The sequence below is a fragment of the Chionomys nivalis genome, chromosome 14 (assembly GCF_950005125.1).
Source record: "Chionomys nivalis chromosome 14, mChiNiv1.1, whole genome shotgun sequence".
NCBI classification, from domain to species: Eukaryota; Metazoa; Chordata; class Mammalia; order Rodentia; family Cricetidae; genus Chionomys; species Chionomys nivalis.
The window spans coordinates 55,979,661-55,999,633 of record NC_080099.1 but is presented as its reverse complement, the minus strand read 5'-3'; the positions used below and the strand labels follow the sequence as shown (position 1 = coordinate 55,999,633).

General features: G+C 40.3%; 1 protein-coding gene across 4 annotated transcripts in view; it reads left to right on the top strand.

Annotated features, from left to right (window-relative positions):
- Positions 1 to 19,649, top strand: part of Kiaa1328 (KIAA1328 ortholog) — a 265,884-nt gene extending 246,235 nt beyond the window's left edge. For all 4 annotated transcript variants that reach the window (XM_057788713.1, XM_057788712.1, XM_057788711.1 and 1 more), the window contains one exon: positions 18,050 to 19,649. In XM_057788713.1, coding sequence (XP_057644696.1) covers positions 18,050 to 18,254 — 205 coding nt within the window. In that variant the 3' untranslated portion in view covers positions 18,255 to 19,649. The remainder of the gene's footprint in view (positions 1 to 18,049) is intronic.
- Positions 19,650 to 19,973: the final 324 nt, after the last annotated feature.

The window sequence follows — 19,973 nt, the reverse complement described above, 5'->3', positions numbered from 1 at the left end:
CTCCATGGAGGCAGGCTCTGAGATCTCATATATGCTCAAGACACCCCCCAGTCTCAGACCACTTCCTGATGCCTGTAAGATGTAAGGCACTCAGCTACTTCTTCATCACCATATCTGCCTGCATGCCTCCATGTCCCACCATGTTGCCACAATGTTCCCCCATGATGATAATGGACTAAATCTCTGAATTGTAAGCTAGCCTCCCCAATTAAATATTTTCCTTTATAAGAGTTGCTATGGTCATGGTGTCTCTTCACAGCAGTAGAAACCTTAACAAAGACTGTCTGTGTGTAAAGTTTTTTCCTGCCAGAGGTTTAAGAACAAAGGTAGCACAGAATTAGAATTGTACCAAGAGCTCTAACTTTTGAACACTACTAATAAGTATATTTAGCTAGCATTTACAGAAATTAAAAACATTAGCCAGGCGGTGGTGGCGCACACCTTTAATCCCAGCACTCGGGAGGCAGAGGCAATTAGAAGCATCTTGTTTGTTTTTGAGAAAGGGCCTCTTGTAGGCCAGACTGGTCTTGAGTTCACTATATAGGTGAGAATACCTTAATCTCCTGCTGCTACTGCCTGTCTCCCAAAACATGGGATTTCAGGATTGCGACACTGCATCTAGCTTCATGTGGTACCATAGATGGAACTGAGTCTTTTTTCATACTAGACAAGCACTCTACCAACAGAGCTACATCCACAGTCCTTAAGAGTGAACTTCTCTATTTAAACAAAGGAAAGGAAAGAAAAGGTGATTGTGTAGAATAGGCTCCTCCAGGCAGGTAGTGCACCACAGTGTTTCCTGTGTGCCCATCACAGTTGCCAGTGCAGTTCTGCTTTGTCCTTTTGCAGAAGCTGAAGTAGGGTTGGAAGATTGACTGTGCCATGCTTCTGTATGCCAGAACCAAAACTAGGAAAAGATTCTATTCTCTTCCCCCAGGGCTCTTGAAAGACATCAAAATAATGTTGAATTTTCACCATGGTACATCTACTTTCTCGTTGTTCTCTTTTCTCCCATTTATCACTGATTTTGACGCAAACAAGGGTTGTCCGGTTCAGTTACTATGCTGACCCAGTCCTGGCTCTAATGAGCCAGAAGTCCCTGGCATTCCATCTATCTTCATCAGAGTCAATTTTTTCTTATTGACAGCTCTTATGTTTCAATAATGGATTCATTGGGCTTTTTCTTATCATTCAATTTTTCGAATGCTTTCAACCTTTAACAGGTAAGGAATCTTTCTGGGTTGCTTTTTTTTTTCTTTTTTTTTAAATTTTTCTTCCAGAATGCTAAAAAGGTGTACCCACAGGCCTGAGGTCTGACAGTAATCCCCAGAGAGCTGGTTTCTCCCCTATCTGAATCTGCTTTAGCCTGTCCTTGACAAACAACAGTCAAGCAATCTGTTTGGCTACAGGTACTTTCCCCTTTCTTTTCATCCCTTTCTGCCAAGTTCTTCTCATTGTCCTAACTCAATAAAACCTCATGGTGGGAGACTAACAGTAAATCCGATGCCATTTTCTTCACTATTTTTCTTCTTTCTCCCCTTCTTTTGCATTTCTCCCTTTCTCCTTTCCTCCTCTTCCTTCCCTTCTTTTCTTTCTTCCTTCACCTAGGGAACTATGCATGTGTGTTTAACCTCCCTATGGCACATGCACACTGAAATACTATTGTCGGTGCAACAAATTGTCAATTAGAATGGAGAGTACTATCAGTAAACTCAAAGAAAATCTTTCCTGGTGTTCTGAGTCAAGCTTATTTGCAAGGGGAGTATTGTCTCATGACCAGTCCTGTGGTCTGCATCCATACCTCCGTAGATGCATTGCCATAGTGCTCCCTCTTACATTTAGTATGGGAGTCGTGGTGCTGCCTCCAGCATACACCCTGTGTCTTACTAGGGTTACTATTGCTGTGATGGAACACCATAACCAAAGCAACTTGGGAAGGGAAGGGTTTATTTGACCTATACTTCCACATCACTATTCATCATCGAAGTAAATCAGGATAGGAACTCAAACAAGGCAGGAACCTGAAGGCAGGAGCTGATGCAGAGGCCCTTGAGGGGTTCTACAATGGTCTTGGCCTTCCACAATCAATGACTAATTAAGAAAATGCCCTACAGTCTTGCTGACAGCCTAATGTTTTTTTTCTCTAAACAAGTTTTTTAATAAATTTATTTATTTATTTTGCATCCTGGCGACAGTTTCCCCTTCCTCCTCTCATCCCTTCCGCTCTTCCACCTCAATCCATTCTTTCTCCTCTGTTTCTGATCAGAAAAGGGCAGGTCCCATCCCCATGAGTATCAGCAAAACATGTCATATATGTTGCAGTAAGACTAAGTACCTCCCCATGTATTAAGGCTGGGCAGGGTGACCCAGTATGAGGAGTAGGGTCCCACAGGCCAGTAAAAGAGTTGGAGACAGCCCCTGCCCCCACTGTTAGGTGTCCCACAAGAGGACCAAGCTACACAACTGTAGCATAAATGCAAAGTGCCTAGATCAGTCCCATGCAGGCTCCATGGTTGTCAGGTCAGTCTCGTGAGCCCCTGTGAGCTGAGGTTGGTTAATTCTGTGAGTTTTCTTGTGATGTCCTTGATCCCTCTGGCTCCAACAGTCCTTTTCCCCTGCCCCCTCCCCTGTAGGATTCCTTGAACTTCACCTAATGTTTGACTGTGGGTCTGCATCTGTTTCCATCAGTTGCTGGGTGGTATCTCTCTGATGACAGTTGGGCTGGGCACCAATCTGATCATATTACACATCTGCTATTGCAAGGATTGTAAGCTGAGGTCTTCCTGGGAGAGTCCCTTGTGCCAGGCTTTTTTACCTGACCCGGAAATGTCCTCCCTTCCCAGTAGTCTCTTTCAGTACTCTCTCCCTCTGTGTCCCAACAACCTAATTGTTCATGTTCCATTGACCACCCTCCCTCCCTCTACTCACCAAATCTCTTCTATTTCCCCTTCCCAGGAAGACCTGATAGTCCCCCTCACCACAGTGTCATTCCTGTTATCTAGTTTTCTGGGGCCATGGATTGTAGCATGGTTATTCTTTGTTTTACAGCTAATATCCACTTATAAGTGAGTTTGTTGGTGTAGGAGTTCCTTCTGTATTTGTGTTGCTTTCATTGGTTAAATAAAGAAGCTGCCTTGGCCTTTTGATAGGGCAGAACCTTAAGTAGGCGGGGAAGAAAGAACTGGATGCTGGGAAGAAGAGCAGAGTCAGAGAGCTGCCCACCATGAAGCTGCCAAGTCAGATATGCTGAATCTTTCTCCGTAAGCCACGACCTCTTGGTGACACACAGATTATTAGAAATGGGTTGACTCAAGATGTGAGAGTTAGCCAAGAAGAGGCTAGAACTAATGGGCCAGGCAGTGTTTAAATGAATACAGTTTCTGTGTAATTATTTCGGGTGTAAGCTAGCCAGGTGGCGGGACGCTGCCCGTCTTCTTACTACAGTATGTACCATTTTGTCTCTCAGTCTGGGTTACCTCACTCAGGATGATTTGTTTTCTAGTTCTATCCATTTGCTCTCACATTTCCTGGAGTCCTTGAATGCTTCCCTATGTGTGCCCTAAATGTACTACAGTGCATGTTAATGAACAGGATAATTTCTTTCCACTTTGATCTAGCAAGGTTTATGAGGCAAGAGTCTCTTCTCTTGATTTGGTTTCTGCACTGTGTTCTTCTGTAGTTTTCTCTGCCTTTGGAAGTCTAGCATATAATGTTCCTCAGTTTCAAGCTTCAGTTTCAGCAATACTAATCTTTCACTACAATGAAATAAATACCTGTACATTTCAATTGTTCTGTAGCTTTTCCAGCTGTTCTAAATTGTGTCTTAATTCATGATTAGCAGGAAATTATAATTCTATAGCAATGAAAGTATTTTATATTGGATGGTCATTTTATAAGTTCCCAAAGCAATTAAGATGCTAAAAAGCTAGATATATTACATTCTCTAGTGCTTTAAAGTAGTCATAAACGACAGGGACAATGTGCTTTAAAAATCCATGTGCAGTGCCTTCTGTGATACAGCAAAAAGAATCAATTCAGTTTTTATGTTCCACAGCTTATTAGACTTGCTCAGACCTCTGAGATCAAGTGCTTTGTGTAGGGAGTGATGATACTTTATTTTTCCCTTCTATGTTCATTCTCATCTATATTTATTCCCTCCTCCCTTCTCAGTTGTGATACAGAATCACTGTACCACTAAGCAGCACCCCAATACCCCAATTTACAGTGAGCTTTTTTTTCTTTTACAAGAACTCAGAAATACACAAGTGGGCATCTTGTGAATCTTGGTGGAAGTTAGCCAAAGGTTTCATTATTTTTAGAAGGTTCTTTCTGTTAGTGTGATGTGAACTAGTAAAGATGTAAGTCTTTCAAAGAAATGATAGTGCTCCAGGGTTAGTCTCTCAAAACTCTTGGAGCCAGATATATTTCAAATTATTCTTAAAATGCATGTTTTATATCCCTCTGAGTCAGATTTTTGTGGACACACAGATTTGGGTAAAGGATCAATGTTGTTACTGAACAGTGAAAAAAATTGAGTGCTCGGTACTTTTAAGATTTCAAAACTGAAGATTAGAGCTAATTTAATCACTCTTAGACATTTTATTTATTGTGTCTGTTCACAGTCCAAGAATCCCATAAAAATCTCTGCTTTCCTTTACCTCTTTCTTTGTGTTCTTATAGAGAAGTTTCAATAGGCTGTCAGGGTTACAGAAGGAGCCTCTGAAGGCATTTGTGTCCAATACAGTAAATGCTTACAGTTCACAGAAGAAAACTCAACTGTTCTTAGTTATTGTCATCAGATGAGCAAATGTGTAAGGATGTTTATTTAAGAGGCTTCTTTACTTCAGCTCCAGTCTCTCAGCCAGCTTTGGATACAGATCGGGGTGGCTATCACCTGCTTCCTCTGTGACCTTTCAGAAATTTTCCGTGGGTGCTTTAGGGCATGTGTATAGACACATGAACTGTAGACATGTCTCATTTGTTTGAATTGCTCTATAATGTTCTAGCATAGTCAACAACCATGATGCAGCTGGACAGTCAAGCAGTGAATGGATACTTGGGTTATTTTCACTCTTGTGATTAGATAAAATGCTCATTGATTATTCTTATTCATATTGCTTATGTATATGAGAGGATATCCGTAGGTAGTCCTAGAGATGGCATTATAGGGCAGATGATCTCACTGGATTCCAAAGACATTACCAAATTGTTTCAAGAGTGAGTATATGTCCACCTGAAATATTTGAATGTGTCTATTTTGTCATTTCTTTAAAAAGCAGGTAATAGATACTTTATTCATGAACAAGGACATGAAACTGAATTTTTAGCTTTAACTGTGTCATAGAGTTTTAATTTTTGGTGGTGGATAAATGCATAAAAGTATATTTGACAGTGAAAGTGTAACATCCAATGACAAGCTCCATGATTTTAGAATGGCTATTATAACTATATAGAAGTTGGTTGAGATGAAAATACTTTGAGTCTGGTTAATTGCATGATGTTTTTCATTTGTAAGTTCATTTGTAAGAATGGAGTTTTAATAGTAAAAAGGTAACCAAATACAGTATCTTGTAATTATCATTATCATTTATTTTATTTATTCACTTATGCATTCTTCAGTTAGAAACAGGGTTATATAACCCAAACTGCCCTCCATCTTCTTACATAGCCAGTGATGATCTTGAACTTGTGATCATCCTGTCTCCATTTCCAGAGTGCTGGGATTAGAGATGTGTTCTGCTGTAGCAGTGGCAATCAAAGTCAGCGCTTCATGCATCCCACACAAGCACTCTGCCAACTGAGCTTTATCTCCAGATTTGAAATTTTATTTTCTATAAAGAATGGCTCTTTTGCCCATTTTTGCACCAAGTTGTTAATATTTTTCATTTTCCCTTGCAAGTATTTTTTCCTTTGAAGGAAAGTAGTCCATTTTGTGATATCTATTATTATAAATAATTTTTTGTAATATCTTGCATTATTTCCCAGCCTTTCTTTTTACTTGGGTATTTATCAGGATTTTTCTATTCAGAAAATTCTCCCATACAAATGATTAGTCAGTATCTTGAGTAGGTATACTTGTGTTTCGTCTCTGGTCCTTTCTCTCTGTTTATTCATGAAATAATTTGTTATAGTAGCCTTTAATGTCTCTATTAACTGGAGTTGTTTGGGGTGTTTCATTTTGTTTTTCAGATCCTATAAATATCCTTTCTTTGAATTTCTACTTCTTCATAAAAACAATTAAACAACATAATAGCAAATAAAGAAATAGCTTTACTATGGAGCAGTAACTAGAGGCCAGGCACTGCGCTAAGCACTGTCGGTGTGTATAGAATCTTAAGCACTAGACTGTTAGCACTGGCTTTTGATACAGGGAATAGGAGTGCCATTTGAGTGGAGAAATTGGATACTGAAAGGGCTTTTCTTTATATAATTTTATATATTTGAATTTTTGTAATGTAAACATACTTTTTCTATTATTTGAGAATTTCATATATGAGTACACTGTATTTATATCATATTCACCCCTTCCTTTTCTTCTTATTTCTCTAACTCCTACCATGTCCTTTATATGCCCCTCTCAAATTCATGTCCTCTTCTTCTATATTTATTATTGTTAAACACACACACATACACACAAGCAACCTACTGATTCTGGTAGTGATGCCCATCTGTATATGGATTTAAGGATAACTATATGGGCATGAGAAAGCTGTCAAGGGGCTTTTCATGAGGGGAGAAAACCCAAATTCTATCTAAGTAGGACTGCCTGTGGCTCTTCAAGTAGGAGTGGGGACTTGTGAAGCTTCCCCATCCATGCTAGCACATCAACCATTATGGCTTATTGTGGGCCTTGTGCAGACAACCATATTGTTGCTAGTTCAGGGGTACAATATTTCTGTCAGATCCAGAATGTAGGAAAGATAAGTAAAACGTAAAATCTTCTCTATCGTGGAGTTAAATGAAACAAATAAATTTCCATCTTTAAATAAATTAATGAAGATACCATCTGGCAAAATCTCTCCCCCAGTCACTGTTTTCTAAGGCAAAAGTATGTGCACAAGGTCGATTCCACTCTCAAAAGTTACATTTGCTTAATAGATGTGCCTTTTTCAGTTAGCTGACCATGCATGAGAACATAAGGCTAACCTCTGACCACTGAGAATAAGGCACAGAACCCCTTTGTTAGGAATAAATACCCAGCAGGACTTCTGTTGGGTGTGCTTCCTGCGGGGTTTAGAGCAACTTTGCACCAACATTTCTCAGGGTTGTGTGAATATTTTCTGGGACCTTTTATCTTCCAGCAGCTGCATAACACCATGAGAGCTAGTCCTCAGGGAGGAGGCTACCAGGCCAGTGCTACCTTGGTTTCTCCAAGTCCTGTGACAAAAGTATGTAATGTCTTCAGCAATAGGGTCCTATCCTCAAGTAATGGCAAGCAGCCAAGAGCAATGGCCATATTGTTTTGGGGGTCCTTTAGAACCCCTAACCAACAACTAGAAAAGCCCTTGCCTGGCAGTATGATTTCTGTTGGATAGTTTATGGCCCCTGGAGAGATCATTATCCCTCTGTGAATTGTAACTCCAACTAAAGCTCTCTCTCTCTCTCTCTCTCTCTCTCTCTCTCTCTCTCTCTCTCTGTGTGTGTGTGTGTGTGTGTGTGTGTGTGTGTGTGTGTGTGTGTGAGTGTGTTAGAAAGCTTGTAAAATAATAGTTTCCCTATGGCTTTTTCAAATGTTTTAATGTTATTTGTGGCTTCCCACCTCTTTACCCTCCTGAGTCCTGTTATCCACCCACATAGAGCTCTTTCTTCCTCCCTCCTCCAGTGGTCCCAATCTACTTTCCTAGCTTCCACACTTACTCCAAGTTATGTATTCATAACTTGGCTAAGTGTTTGTCTTTCTAGGTCTGGGTTACCTTACTCGGTGTAATATTTTATAGCTCTATTTATTTACCTGAAATTTTCATTATTTCACTTTTCTTTAGAACTGAATAGTATTCCATTGTGTACATGTACCACAGTTTTATTATCCATTCATTGATTTATGGACCTTTAAACTGTTTCCATTTTCTAGCTATTTTGACTATAGAAACAATAAGCATGACGGTCTTTCTTAGGTTTCTATTGTTGAAAGAGACAGCATGACCATGGCAACTCTTGTTTTGTGTGTGTGTGTGTGTTCGTTTTTGTTTGTTTGTTTGTTTCAGGGTTTTGTTTGTTTGTTTGGGGTTTTTTATATGTTTGTATGTTTTGGTTTTTGAGACAGGATTTTTCTGTGTAGCTCTGAAGCCTGTCCTGGAACGTGCTCTGTGCTCTGTAGACTAGGCTGGCCTTGAACTCATATATGTCCGCCTGCCTCTGCCTCTGTACTGGGATTAAAGGCATGTGCCACCACTAGCCACATGGCAACTCTTGTAAAGGAAAATATTTCATTGGGGCTGGCTTACAGTTCAGAGGCTTAGTCCATTATCATCCTGTTGGGACATAGCAGCATTCAGACAGACATGGTGCTGGAGAAGAAGCTGAGTCCTACATCTTGATCCTCAAGCAGCAGAAAGAAAAACTGTCACATTGACCAGACTTGAGCTTATAAGTCCTCAAAGCCCACCTCCACAGTAACACACTTCATCCAACAAGACCACACCCACTCCAACAAGGCCACACCACTAATAGTACCATTCCCTATGGGCCAAACATTCATGCACATGAGTCTATGGGAGTCATTCCTATACAAACTACCACAATGGCTGGGTGTCCAAGCTAGTATCTCTGTTGTAGAACGTAGTCCTTTGGGCCAAAGAGTCGTATAGCTGTCATATGGTAGATCTATTTTTTAGCTTTTTAAGAATTTACCACACCGATATCCATAGTGGCTACCCCAGTTTGCAGTTCCCCTGACAGTGAAGAAGAGATCCCTACATCCTCATCACATTGCTACCCTTTATCTCTTTATCTTTTTTATAATTTTTATAAATGTAAACATATCCTTTCTTTACCTTTAAAACAGAATCTCACTGTGTAGCCATGTGATAGCCCTGAGTGACTTGAGACTCACTCTGTAGAGACTAGACTGGCATGAAATACTCCTACCTCTGCCTCCCAAGTGCTGGGATTAGAGGACTGAGCCATCATGTTCTGACTCATTTGTTTGAACAATTAAAATGTTTAAGAAAACAGAACAATGTAATTTGACACATTGTTTACTGAGAGCTTGTCATTAAGGATACAGTAGCAAGACAAAGAAATCCATTTGGTTCTTGTCCTCACCGTCTCCAATCAGATGAGGAAACAGACCCATACAAATTAAATCCTATAACTTATGGCCAATGCTGTGAAAGAAAAGAGCAGAGGATTATGAACTAAAAGTCAGCTTTGTGATCTGACCTTAGATTGTGGAGTTAAGGATGGCTTTTCTGACAGTTTTAGTTCATCTCTAGCAGGATAAATAATAGCTAAGAGAAGAATGGGAGCATAATTAAAATCCAACTGTTTGTCTTACACTATTCTTCTTACACTTTATACATAGATACAGTGTGTGTCCTTTTCTTTTAAAAAGAGTTGGGGAAGAGATTGGGAAAGCAATGGCATTCCTGAAACTAAAGATAGATTGTAAGAGTGAAAGGAGGAGAAGCCAGGGTCTTACCACCTGTACTCATTAGTGTGCTTTAGAAAAACAAAGACAATAAATAAAATTCAATGTATTTTGAAGGAATCAACTTAAGCAATTCATGGTGGCTAAAAGTCTGAAGCCCACAGAGCAGTCAACATGCTGGAGACTGAGGAAGAGCTGTGGTGTGATCTGAAGCAGCATTCTGCCTCCTGTAGACTTCTCTTAAAGTTTGGTGGTTGTGATAATTGCTAGTTTGGTTTGGTTTGTTTCCTGATGTCTTTCCTCTTGAGGTCTCTAACTTACTGGGATCATGGAGAAACATTGCTTTACTAAAATCCAACTGACTGTAAATGTTAAATATATCCAAATAATATATGTACAGCAACTACATCAGAGCTTGGTAAACTGGGCACCATTTCTCAGCCAGGTGGGCGCATAAATTAGCCATCCACTTGCCCTTGTTAGCTGTTCTGTACTACAAGTGCAAAGGAATGCCAATGAAGGGAGTTGGCAGAATCCGTTTTGTGTGCAAACTGTGTTATGGAGAAGAGCAGGAGTGAAAATGGGAAACTCTTGAGGCTGTAGGTCATAGATGATAGCCCATAATAATTAGGACCCAAGAGTTGAAATAGTATAAGAGCAATCAGTACCACAATGTGTTTGCGGCGTGGAACCAACAAGGCCTTTAAAGGGAGGTGTGAAAGATGGCACTATGGGTTGGGACTTTGGTGGTAGAATGGATGAAAATGCGTTTGTTTGCTTGTCTGCTTGCCTTTATACACATTTGTTTTAATGGAAAAATTAGTGGAGATGGAAGTAGATTTAGCTATGAGTAAACAGGAAGTTGTGGGGTAATGTGCGGACTTTGTTTTAGAGAAAATTAAGTTCGAAATGCTTTGAGACATCCAAAATACTGCAACTGGTAAACAGGAGGGTCAACTCCCTTGCCAGCTAGAGGCAGGGTGGGGGGAGGGCATCTTTCTCTGGCACACATCACCACTGCAGACGAGGAAGGTGGTACCAGCTGTCCCACTCTCTTGCCTTCAGAGTCAACTCTCAACTCTACTGTGTGCCCAAGTGAGCCACAGGGCCCAGGGAACCGTTCGTACTCAGACTACCACATAGCGCGTGAGGCTGATGGCTCCTTTAAGCACTTTACATCTGTTACACTTTCCTCCCTTTCTATTTGTCTACGCAACTGAGTCATTTGTCATAAAATTTTACACACTCTACTTCTTAGTTTATCATATACTTGAGGCATCTTTTTGTCTTTCTTTATACTAGATAGTCCACGTGAGTTGACAGGTATGTCTGGAGGTTTGGTTAAGTTAAAGTTTATCATAGGAAGGATCTTTCATAGGACATGCTGTCTATGTACCTTCTTTTGTTACATATCAGGAAAGAAATTGGCACTGGTGATTTTAAGATGGATCAATGGCCTTATAATGCCATCCTGATCTGTTATAATTTTTCACTTGTTTGCAGTGGTCATTGCTGATTGTTGACTAGACCTGGGGTTACAGAATGATCGTTTTTTTTTTTTTTTATTGTTTCCTTTGCATTTAAGAAACTTATGGAAAAATGTTTTTAAAATACTGGAAGCTACTAGTACATGTGTGGACACTGAAGGTGATGGTACAGTTGAGAGGGGAGGACAGAGATGATGACAAATGACAGAAGTCCTTGGATCCTTAGGGTGTCAAGGGTCAAAGGCAATGGGAAGGGTCAGAACTTCTCCACTGTAGCCTGAGAGAAAAGAAGGTGCAGATCAGAAGCTGCTGGTTTAGTTGTCTAAAGAGTAATGGGTTACCTATGGCTTATAATTGTCAGTAACATGTGCAGAAGGTTATTGCTTTCCACTTTTCTCTTTCAAGGGGGTTTCTGAAAGCCTTTCTAATTTCTTTGATGGAAAGAGAAATCAAGAACTTTTTAACTTATTTTTTTGCTTCATGCTTCCTTTGTTTTTCTAAGAGCTCAACTTGGTTTCTACATAAAAGCCTTGCCTTTCCCCTTAGGCATCATGGTGGGACCACCATTCTACTGCTCTTCTCTTCCCCTCCCGTGTTGTGTGCCATGGGAACCTCACTGAAGGAATAACTTGGTGACATTTCTGCTGTTCAAACAAGAACTCTGAATCGAATCTCCTTTGTTTACTTTTTCTCCTGACCATTATCCATGACAACTTGTAACCAACATTCCAATCAAAGGAAAACATCCATAATCCATTTTTTTGGAAATGTGGGTGTAGTTTTCTAGATACTTCCTGCTGATTGAGGACACTGATAATCTTATGGGGACCTAAATAAAATTTAGGATTATGGGCAAGTCCTGACTGGAATATTCTGTGAGGTTTGATCATATCAGCCAGCAGTCTTGAGGCTGTTCTGGATATAGAACTAAGAAGAAACTCCAACAGGGATCCCCTGAAACTTTGGATGATCTGGGCCATCTGCTCCTATCAGAGATTTTTTTCAGAGGGTCTTCCTTAACCAAACTTGACTTTTCTTAACCCAAAATTAATCCACAGCTTCTCTTTTCCTGTGGAAACAAAAGCAAAATCTCTTCTCCAAAGTAACATATCTTTTGACTTAAATTTTGAAGTCAAAGCATTTTCAAAATTACATATGTTGGATTAATTCAGCAACATTTATAATCAAATGTCTCTTAGCAACTGTTGCTCTTTCCTCACCCTCAAACAATTAAAAGAAAACACAATAGCATACAGTATCCAAATTCTCTGTGTATTTTCTATCTTTACGTGGCTTTATTTTAAACTCTATTTCCTTTATTTTTATTTTTAATTTTTGTTTTTTGTGACAGGGTTTCTCTGTGCATTTTTGACCAGACTGTCCTTTAACTCTCAGAGATCTGCCTGCCTCTGCCTCCCAAGTGTTGCGATTAAAGGTGTGTGCCACCATACCCAACTACTCTTTTCTCTTTCTCTTTCTTTTTTTTAAGGACTTTATCCTTTTTCTTTTCTCTCCCAATCCTGCATACATTTTTAAACACACTATATACCGTTTAGAGGGTTTTTTTAAATCTGACTCTATCTTTACTGTATATCTCTCTTTTTCTGACCACATGAGTCTTATGGCTAGGATTAAAGCCATGACTTTGACCACTGGATCTACCCCACTCCATAGCTTTCTGTGAGTCTAGCCTTGTGGCGGAGGTACTGGCTGGAGCCATGTTTACTGTCACAGCTCTATGGAGTTTCAAGGTCCCTGCCACCACCAAAAATCATGTTGCTGGCTATTCATCAACATCATTTAAGTATTTTGTGGCGGGGCATCTTAAAAGAGCTGCAAGATTTTTGCAGCTAAAGCTGAGTCAGGAAATTTCTCTTGAAGGAGACATGCTTGCCTCTAGCAAACAGATCGCACCCAAGAAAACGCTGCTACCAAGAAGCCATGCTTAACTCTGTTCTTTAGTGTCTAGAATTACTTCCCAAGCTCTCTCAGGTTTTATGTTGATGTAATTATCCGTGTTGGCACCATTTTGTTGTAGGAAGCTGCTTATTCATTTCCCAGCCACCCAGACTCCCAAAATAATCACACGGAGTCTGTATTAATTAAATCACGGCTTGACCTATTAGCTCTAGCTTCGTGTGGGATAGCTCTTACATCTTAATTTAACCATTTCCATTATTTTATATTTTACCACAAGGTTCATGGCCTCAGAACCGGCAAGATTCCAACTGACAGCTTGCATCTTTCCCCTCTGGTGGCTACATGGTATCTCACGACTCTGCCTTCTTTCTATCAGCATTCAGTTTATTTTTCCCCACCTATCTCTATTCTGCTCTGCACAGGCCCCAGACAGGTTCTTTATTAACCAATAGTATCCACAGCATACAGAGGGGAATCCCACATCAGAAGACAAATGAGGCTAACCCTACAATTATATTTCAGGACCACAGCTCAGGACCTCAGTGGAGCCAAATTCTCTGACTTAAGTCTGAGGAGACCTAGCTGGCTAATATTCACAAGGCAGCATGCTGAGTAGAAGAGAGTTTTGTTTGCTTTTGTGATGTGATGTGTTTAAAGCAAGGGCTATGGTAGCCTTTGAGTCTTTAAAGCTGTTAAGAGAGGGGCATCAATGATCAGAGAAGCAAATTATTTATGATGCTTTTCTTTTAGTCTTGTTGGCATGACCAATGTTAGAGTGTTCCACTGGTGATAGTGACAGTGACTAAATACTTTCCTCTGTGGATGGCTTGTGTGGAACCAAGACAAGAATATTTTGAAAACAGTTGAGATAGCACTAATTCAGTACAACTTTTAAAGAGTCTGATGAGCTACAACTGATAGTGACTGTCTGAAAAAGAAAGGACCTTGCCTAGACAAATTTATGTGAAAACATGAGGCATTTAGTTCATGGCTTTTCATTGTGTTGTTCAACAGTGGCTGCTTTAAGGGAAAGCATTTGAATTAACTTGTGTTATTGAGTCAAAAGTTCTGGTTTTAAAACTCACTTGTTTTCACAGATTTTAATGCCGTCAGTTCCATGATTTTTTATCAGAAGTAAAGGATAAATACTCTGGCCTATGACAGTAGTTCAGAGGCTTAACAGCGCTCAAGTTTTTTGGGTAATTTTTATGTAAATTCAGAACTGACACTGAACTTTTCCTGAAGATGAAGAGTCTCCTTTGATAACTATTGTAGAACATTGAATAGTTTGGGGATTAGTTTTGCTACGGATCTGATAATATTGCATAATAAATTTAACTAAAAACTATAAGGCAAAGCAGTTATGTACATGTAGACTGGCCTGTGGTGATCTATTCCAATGACAACGAAACCTATATGAATCACATATTATTAAAGGAGAGAAACAATAAAAATATATGTGTGTATGCATATACAGATAATTATAACTTATGTAAATTATATATTATTGACTAATTTAAGAAAAATAAAGTATTATAAAACAAAGTGTCTATGAAATGATAGTTGTTTTGGAAGGCAGCTTTGAGGAGGGGATATGTAAATAAAACTATTCATGGATGGAAAGAGCCAGAAAGATCTAGAAGGACCTCCTAAGTAGACATGCAGACTCAGGTAGGGATCAAAAATAACAGGGTTTTTAAAGATTCATGTCTACTACTTTTAATTATGCATATGTGTGTATGCATATGGGTAAGTGCAAATGAGTGCAGGTGTCTGCAGAGCCCAGGAGCATTGGATTCCCCTGGAGCTGGAGTCACAGGTGGTTGTGAGCTGATCCACATGGGTGCTAGGAACTGAACTCGGGTCCTCTGTAAGAGTAGTATGCTCTTAACAGCTGAGCCATCTTTCTGACACGGATAGGATAGCAGATTTTTTAGACTGTACAACTAGATTGATGGAAAGGAGTATAGAAAACTGCCAAGTTCTTTATTGGATATTTTGAAATTCCTATTGCACATCTAAGTAAAAGTATCAGATATCAGTTGACTGTGTGATTCTGGAACTTAAGGCCAATATTGATACATGTTTTTAGTAGTCATTGATGTATACATCCTAACAAAGGTCATGAGAATGATAAAATCACCTGAAAGATGGGAGCTAAGGACTATGCTGGCAGGAGAAGAGCAGGGTTGGTGATATGAATGGAAGTCAGGGTGGTCTAATGAAATCACAAAATATCAGAAAGAGGAAGGGAATCTCTGTCATAGTAAGTGTCTCGTCTGTAACAGCCAATGGAGAGGTTCTTGTTTAGGGTAGCAAATGGAGAGATGCTTTTCATTAGGGGCATCCTGTGGAATAGTGTTTCTCATCATGGGTAACCAATGAAGAGGGGCTTCTCATTGGGGCAGCATGGGGCAGCGGGCTTCCCTTTCATGGACATCTAAGGAGAGATGCTTCTCATGGAGGTAGCCTATGGAGAGATTCTTCTCATCCAGAGCAGCCAATGAAATGAACCCAGAAATAATTTGTTTTCAGGCTATTCCAGCACACCCTGTCAGATTGGCTCTTAAATTGGCAGTATGGGGCCAAATCAAATCAGCATAGACTGTGACCTCTCAAGTTTTGTGCCTGCACTTTACTAGTTCAGGAGCAAACAAACAGGGAGTAGGCTCTAACTCTAGCTCTATGTCTTGCTCTAAAGGAATAGAATTAGTGCTCCACCATCACAGGCAAGCATGCGACTGGCAGAGCAGACCAAGCAAGCTTTTTTGCTCATCACTCTGCCACATGAAGCTCTTAAAGTCAGCTGTGTACCTAGGAAATTTGGGATTCATAGCTCTGTGAGGTTCAGAAGCAATGAAATTCTTGTCTGTTGCTAAAACACGGACAAACCAGATGTTTCAAGGGATGGTTTCGTGAATCTGGGTAACTGATATGTCCTATTACTATTCAGACACCAAACAGTCACAGACCAAGTTGATAACTTTGTAGTCTATCATGTTATTTCAACACAGTGAACCACTGCTCACATGATGTGAGCTGATAAAGACACTTCTTTTCTGATATGACATCACATAGGAATTCATTTGTATTTCCTTTTTGGCATATATAGTTCTTGACTAAAACTGAGTGTTTCTTTAAGTTTGCTCTTTAAAGTGATCTTTGGCATTTGCTGTTTTTTGACTTGCCGGGTTATTTGGACTTTCATAATAGCAAAAGTGCAATTGAAATTAGCTGTGAGGAGCACTTTGCTCCCTGCCCACCCCAAATTTTCTGATTTATCTCCCATAGTGCAATCCATGTTTTCATGTTTCTTTCAGTGAAACGGAATTTCTGTAACAATGGCAGACCCATAAAGATGAATATTGGTCCATTAGATTAGATTAATTTGTTGGAGGAAAGATAGCATGCTTTCAGCTAGCTAATAGCCTCGTTACAACAAACTAACATATAGTTAGGCAACAATCTTTCTCTTTTGCTGTCTTTGCTTAATTATTCATCTTTTGGTTTTGAGTTTTTATTTGTAATTAATTTTTATTGTTATTGTGGTGGTGGTGGTGGTACACGGTTTCTTTGTGTATTCTTGACTCTCCCTGGAGTGTTGGGTTTAAAAACATATGCCACCATCATCTGGCCTATAATTACTTTTTTTAAAATTTAAAACAATCTTTTTATTTTACATACCAATCCCACTTCCCCCTCCTTTCCCTCCTCCCACTTCCTCCATCCTTTCCCCACCTCAGCCTCCAACCATTCCTCAGAGAGGGTAAGGCTTCCCATGAGGAGTCAATAAAGTCTGCCACATCACATAGAAGCAGGACCAAGGTCCTCCTCCCTGCTGTATCTAGGCTGAGCAAGGGTTTCTCTGTGTAGCTTTGGAGTCCGTCCTGGAACTTGCTCTATAGACCAGGCTGGCCTCAAACTCACAGAGATCTGCCTCCCTCTACCTCCAAGTGCTGGGGTTAAAGACATGGGCTGCTACCACCCGTCTTATTATTATTATTTATTTTTAATGTGATCTCACTATGTAGACCAGGTCTCAAGCTCACCTGCCTCTGCCCCACATGGCTAGGATAAAGGCACATGTTTGCCACTGTTGTATTTGTTGATCTCCATTGCAAAACTGAAGACATCACTCTAGGAAGTCAAAGGGTCCTTTGTAGGAGGAGGGCCCGCTTGTTCATCCCGGCCGCCCAGCTGGTTTAGCCCCAAAATAACCACACAGAAATTGTATTAATTAAATCACTACTTGGCCCATTAGCTCTAGCCTCTTATTGGTTAACTCTCACATCTTGATTTAACCCATTTCTATTAATCTGTATATCGCCACGTGACAGTGGCTTACTGGGAAAGATTCAGCATGTCTCACTCTGGCAGCAGTTCCATGGCGTCTCCCTGACTCTGCCCTTCTTTCTCCCAGCATTCAGTTCTGTCTTCCCTGCCTACCTAAGTTCTGCCCTATCAACAGGCCCAAAGCAGTTTCTTTATTAACCAATGAAATCAACACAAAGACAGAAGGACCTCCTACACCAGGTCTTGGTTCAAATCACTTGACTCATCTTTCTGGATCTCAGTTTCCTTACCCATAAATAGGAAAATTAGTACAAATATGTCAAAGACCCCTTTGCTCAGTGGTTAAACATTATGAGTGCTCCTCTTAGAGATCAAATCTGTCCCATACAAGAAGTACTTTATCACTTCCAAGTCATGAAGAACATATAGAATTCTTCAGCTTCTCTGTCATGCAACAGAAAAACTTGCACACTGTGGGTGACGGAGCCCCTGCCTGCCTCAGCCTAGTTTGACATAAGCAATGTCATCCCTGTTCTCAAGACTGCTCCTCCTCTCTGCAGTCTCTCTTCCTCAGTTAGAAAGGGCTGGTGGGGTCTTACAGACAGTAGCAGGGGCCTTGTTCTCAAACCCTCCTGGGGAGTTTCTCCCTCAAGTTTCCCCATGATTGAATCTGTGGTCAAACCCTTGCCCTGGGTACCTCTGAGGAGCTTTTGGTTTCTCGTGTTCTAATTGATCGTGTTTTGTCTGGGCTGTCTTACAGGTATGAGGCATCTCTGCTGGATTTGGTTCAGTCTCTGAGCCCAAATTCTGCTCCCAAATCTCATCCCCATCCCTCCAGAGCAGCAGGAGTGTGGAGTGCTTTCCGACCTAGCCCTCAGAAATCTATCTGGAAGAAAGTGGGGACGCGCAGGAGCCCTGAAGACCTGGAGGAGAATCAGATTCTGGAAGACATATTTTTCATATGACTCTGAAGAACATGCTGCAGAATTTCCATAGGAAATATTTGGGTTCCTTTATATGCTGATGTAGGATGTTAAATTACTTAATTGCAAATCAGCCAAGTCTCTCCTTTCACAGGGACCTATCTTACTGGCATCCTCTTAAGTGTTGAATACAGAAATCATCCTAACAAATCAGGGTGGTTTTTGTCTGACTAATAAATAAAACAGGCTACAGGAGGTGGGCTTAGGGATAGAATCTTTTCTATGCCAAACAGAGATTAGAAATTTAGGCTATTTTCTGCATACCAGATACCATGGATATCTAGTTTCATTTTAAGAGGGTTTTCAATTTACTGCTACAAAATGTTGTCTCTGTCCTTACATTAGGAAAGTATCCACTTCAGAAGGGTTCTTCCTTCATTCTTTCTCTCCTCACTGAGAGTGACTGTTCATTCTGAAATTGGAGTTAGTGACCCTAGTATCACCACTACTTGGGACCCAGTACATGTGAGTCATAGTGGTCATCAACATGGCCATTGCTGCCCCTTACACTAAAAAGCTAAATGGTTAGAGGGAAGTTTCCAACCAGACTGTGGTATTAAACCTCATGTGGGAATGGCTGTCTGGGGAAATCTACCTGTGTCCAGACAACCTCCAGTGTCCCGTGAGGATGTTTCTTGTTGACTCCAATTCTGGGTATCCTTGTGTACTCCCTCCGTAGGTGTGTCAGAGGAAGATGGCACTACAGAAAGAATGGTACCCAATGGCTGCAGTTGGCAGTTTTCCTCTGCCCCTGCTTCACTCCCTAAGGATGACTGCCCCGGGGTGCACCAAGTCTAGGAAAGCTCAGCTGAGCATCCTTATTGGCCTAGATCTAAATCTTTCCTCAGTCCTGTTGATTCTACCCATTTCCTTACCCTTCGAGACTCTCAATTCCATTCTCTTCATCTGAGGCAAATACAAGGGCAAGACTAATTACTGTAGTCATTCCTTCTGGAAGTTGGCAGTTCACTGCAGATTCAAATTTTCAAAATCACCCTGAAAGTAACTAAAATAAACTTGTTCTATTTCAAAATACCTTTAGGATACGTCTTTGGAGTGGCAGAAATGGCAGTAGGTTTCCAGAACTATTTCTCTCGTTCCTGTGTGTCACAGACAGCTTACCTATTTTCTTAGACTTGCTATAGCCATAGTCACTTGTCTGGGCATTGGTGTTCATGCTGCTCCGTGATCTGCTCATGTGTCTCCAGAAGAATGAGAAATGGAATATGATCTCTTTAAGAAGCTTGTTTGCCTAAAAGTTAAAGGTTTTTGGGGGGTGCCATACCAGTGAATGGAATTTAATTGCTTCTGTGCCTTAACAACATGAGAAGTTTGTAAAAGGAAAAAAAAATCAATTAACAGTTTCTATACTTCACACTCCCTGCTAGCTTTTTTTTTTTTATTTTTTATTTTTTTGGCATTGGTACGAGGGTGGTAGGAAGGGAATATATATATATATATATATATATATATATATATATATATATGTATATATCCTAGTGTCTTTGTTATTAATTGAATGATATATGTTAACATTTTAATCTCTATTAAATTTACTTCGAGATGTATATGTTGTTGCAAAGTATTTGAGCCTGTCCCACAGAAGAATGGGAAGAAAATAGGAGCCATGTGACCTCTCCTGATAATGTGACTGGCTGGGACTTCTTGACCAGTTCCTAGGTGTTTCCTCAAAGCAAGGCT